The 2,623-nt window shown below is 53.9% G+C and overlaps 1 protein-coding gene across 1 annotated transcript; it reads right to left on the bottom strand.

Annotated features, from left to right (window-relative positions):
- Positions 1-1,583: 1,583 nt before the first annotated feature.
- LOC123042118 (pectinesterase inhibitor 8) lies at positions 1,584-2,418 on the bottom strand. Its single transcript, XM_044464640.1, has one exon. The coding sequence runs from the start codon at positions 2,329-2,331 to the stop codon at positions 1,786-1,788; it is 546 nt and encodes a 181-aa protein (XP_044320575.1). The 5' UTR covers positions 2,332-2,418; the 3' UTR covers positions 1,584-1,785.
- Positions 2,419-2,623: the final 205 nt, after the last annotated feature.

Here is a 2,623-nt window from a genome sequence, read left to right on the forward strand (position 1 = left end):
CTGGCTATGAGCCATGTACTCGTTTCGCACTTAATCTGGTCAGGTCTTTCGTGTGTAAACCTTAAGTTAACGCTGGCCGAGAGCCTTCGTGCTCGTGTCGTCTGTTTTTCGGGTTTAGGTCCGATACGCTGCCTGTTGTGGGCTTTATTAATTTAAAGCCGGACGCGTCTAAGCGTCTTCGTTCTAAAAAAAATAAAGTCTTACTCCATCAATATAGGGTTACCGTCCAGAGCCAAAAGTTTCTCGATACTTGGTGGACCTTGGTGGAGCCATAATGCAATGGTACGCTCTAGATGACAATACATAGCCAATTGATCTGCTACCATATTTTGTTCATGTCTAATTTTCGTTGGAATAAACTCTCTATTTTGTTCTATGCATGGCCTTGTGTTTATGACTTATGTTGTCACGCGACATTATCTATTAGCTTCTAGGATGGTTTGGAGAGAGCCTTCTCGAGAACGGTCGACAAAGGGTGATACATGGCATGACCTGGGCAGCCCTGCCAAAAGCTGTTTCCCGAGTGTCATCGAGAGGAGACTCAAGAAATGCTCGAACGTTTGCCAAAGGTAACACTCGGCAAACATCAAAGGCACGTTGTACCCTCCAATGGAGCCATCTCTGCCGAGTATTGTGCGGCAGGTACTCGGCAAACCCACAAATGCTTAGCCGAAGACGTCACTCATAAAACGTCCAAGACACATGCCGCCCTTCGGTGCACCCGTCTTCGCTGAGTATGGAAGGAAAGGTACTCGACAAACGCAACATTCCATGTGATAGGAGTCGTTTACGTCGACTAGTCGCCGTTTTAGTTTGTTGAGTACCTCAGCACTCGGTAAAGACATTGTCAAGTACCCGAGGAAAGGTACTCGGCAAAGCTCTCTATCAAAATGAGGTAGCCGACTGTCACACTCGGCGAACGGTTATAAATTGAATGTTGATATATCATATAGTAGTTCACTTTAAAATTACATTTACATGACTATCATGTTTATATTGTTACTTCATTATTATTGTGCATTTGTGGTTCCGAAGTTTGGGGCTATTTTATTTATATATCATGTATGATTTTAATTTCCAAATCACACTTAGACTCAAGCTTGCCCAGGCTTCATAAAAGTTCTGGCTCCGCCCCTGGGAGTGCAGGCAGTGTGCGGCCACGGCTCGGCGCTGTACCTGATTGATAGTGGCAACACTGATTCGGCCGCGGCATGTCATGTGCCACGGGGCCCCCTACACGCGGCGTCTTGCCACGCACTCGACATGGACGATGACAGCACTGCTCCTCCTCTCTGGCCCGTACTCCGCGGCGGTTGGAGGCGTCTCCACCAAAAAATCACAGTGCCATTCAGATCTCAGAAGGGACCACCGGGCTCGCCTCGTGCACTGCACGGAAGCAGGGGAGCGTGAGCGTGTGCACGCCCTCCCGTCGCCGGCGACTTGGGGTGTTTTGGCACAGACGCCGCCGGTTATTTTGGTGCGGAAAGTGACACGCCGATGAATCCATGAAGGTGGTGAAAAGAACGCATCCAGATCGATTATTTATTTCGATGACGATACAAGCAAATCTGTAAACTTAGATGGAAAAGATAATTCACCTGTTTATTCCCTTCTGAATGATCACTGACACAACACTGAAGAACGTCGTACTACTGCTACCACTAAGTGCACTATCAACGACCGATATCACAAACACAAGCGTACATGAATGACATCACGGTCGAGCAACCAACAATGCAGAACATGACCCATTTCTCTCGACGGGCAAACAATGCGGTGCAGACATCACTTGATGAGGTTGGTAACGGCGGTGCAGACGATGGCCATCTGCGCCGAGTCGGCGCTCTGCTTCGCCAGCCGCGACGGGATAGCGACGCCGGCCCGGGCGAAGGCGGCGGCGCACCGGCGCGCGAGGGACGCAGCCTCGCCCGCCTTCTCCTTGCCCGTCGCGTAGTCGCGCCTGTCAATCCCGTCGTACGCCTCGGCGAACGCGGAGCCCATCCTGTCGTACAGCGCCTCGCACTGCTCCAGCGACCCGCGTGCCGCCGCTGGCTGCTCCTTTTTTCCGGCGAGCATGGCCTTGATGTCGTAGGCGCCGTTGCCGGCCATGAGGACGCCGACGTCGGCGGCCACCTTGGCCAGCCCCCACGTATCGGCGTCGGGGCTGTCGTGGTGCTGGCTCAGCCTGGACACGCAGAAGTGGTAGTCCACGCGCCTGTCGCTGCGCGCCGCCGCCCTGCACGTCGTCTCCGGGGTCGCGCCGCCGCAGACCACGGCGGCGAGGATGGCAGCCGCGGCCGCGAGGGCTCGAGCCATAGTAGATGGCCTCATCGCTCGCTGTTGCTGGTTAGCTTCGTCCGTTCCACAGAATCGGAGTGTGGAGTGAGTCTGGTAGAGCAGTTGCTTGGCCGACCGACTCGTCTGCCGGTTATAATGGCGGATGCTCTTGCACTGTAGCACGCTCACAGGTGGACGGTGCTCGTTCGCCGGGCGTTGAGACGGGACCGAGGTGGGGACTGCATGTCTCTGCATGACGCGTGTGCGCGCGTCGGCCAGGTGTAGCCTGCCCAGCCACAGATGAACGAGATATTTCTCAGGAGGCTCGTACTAACACCATCATTAC

This window comes from Triticum aestivum, chromosome 2B (genome assembly GCF_018294505.1).
Source record: "Triticum aestivum cultivar Chinese Spring chromosome 2B, IWGSC CS RefSeq v2.1, whole genome shotgun sequence".
Classification (NCBI taxonomy): domain Eukaryota; kingdom Viridiplantae; phylum Streptophyta; class Magnoliopsida; order Poales; family Poaceae; genus Triticum; species Triticum aestivum.

Bases quoted from the DNA above. Each gene is read 5' to 3' on its own strand.
- LOC123042118 (XM_044464640.1), bottom strand. From the start codon at position 2,331: ATGAGGCCATCTACTATGGCTCGAGCCCTCGCGGCCGCGGCTGCCATC.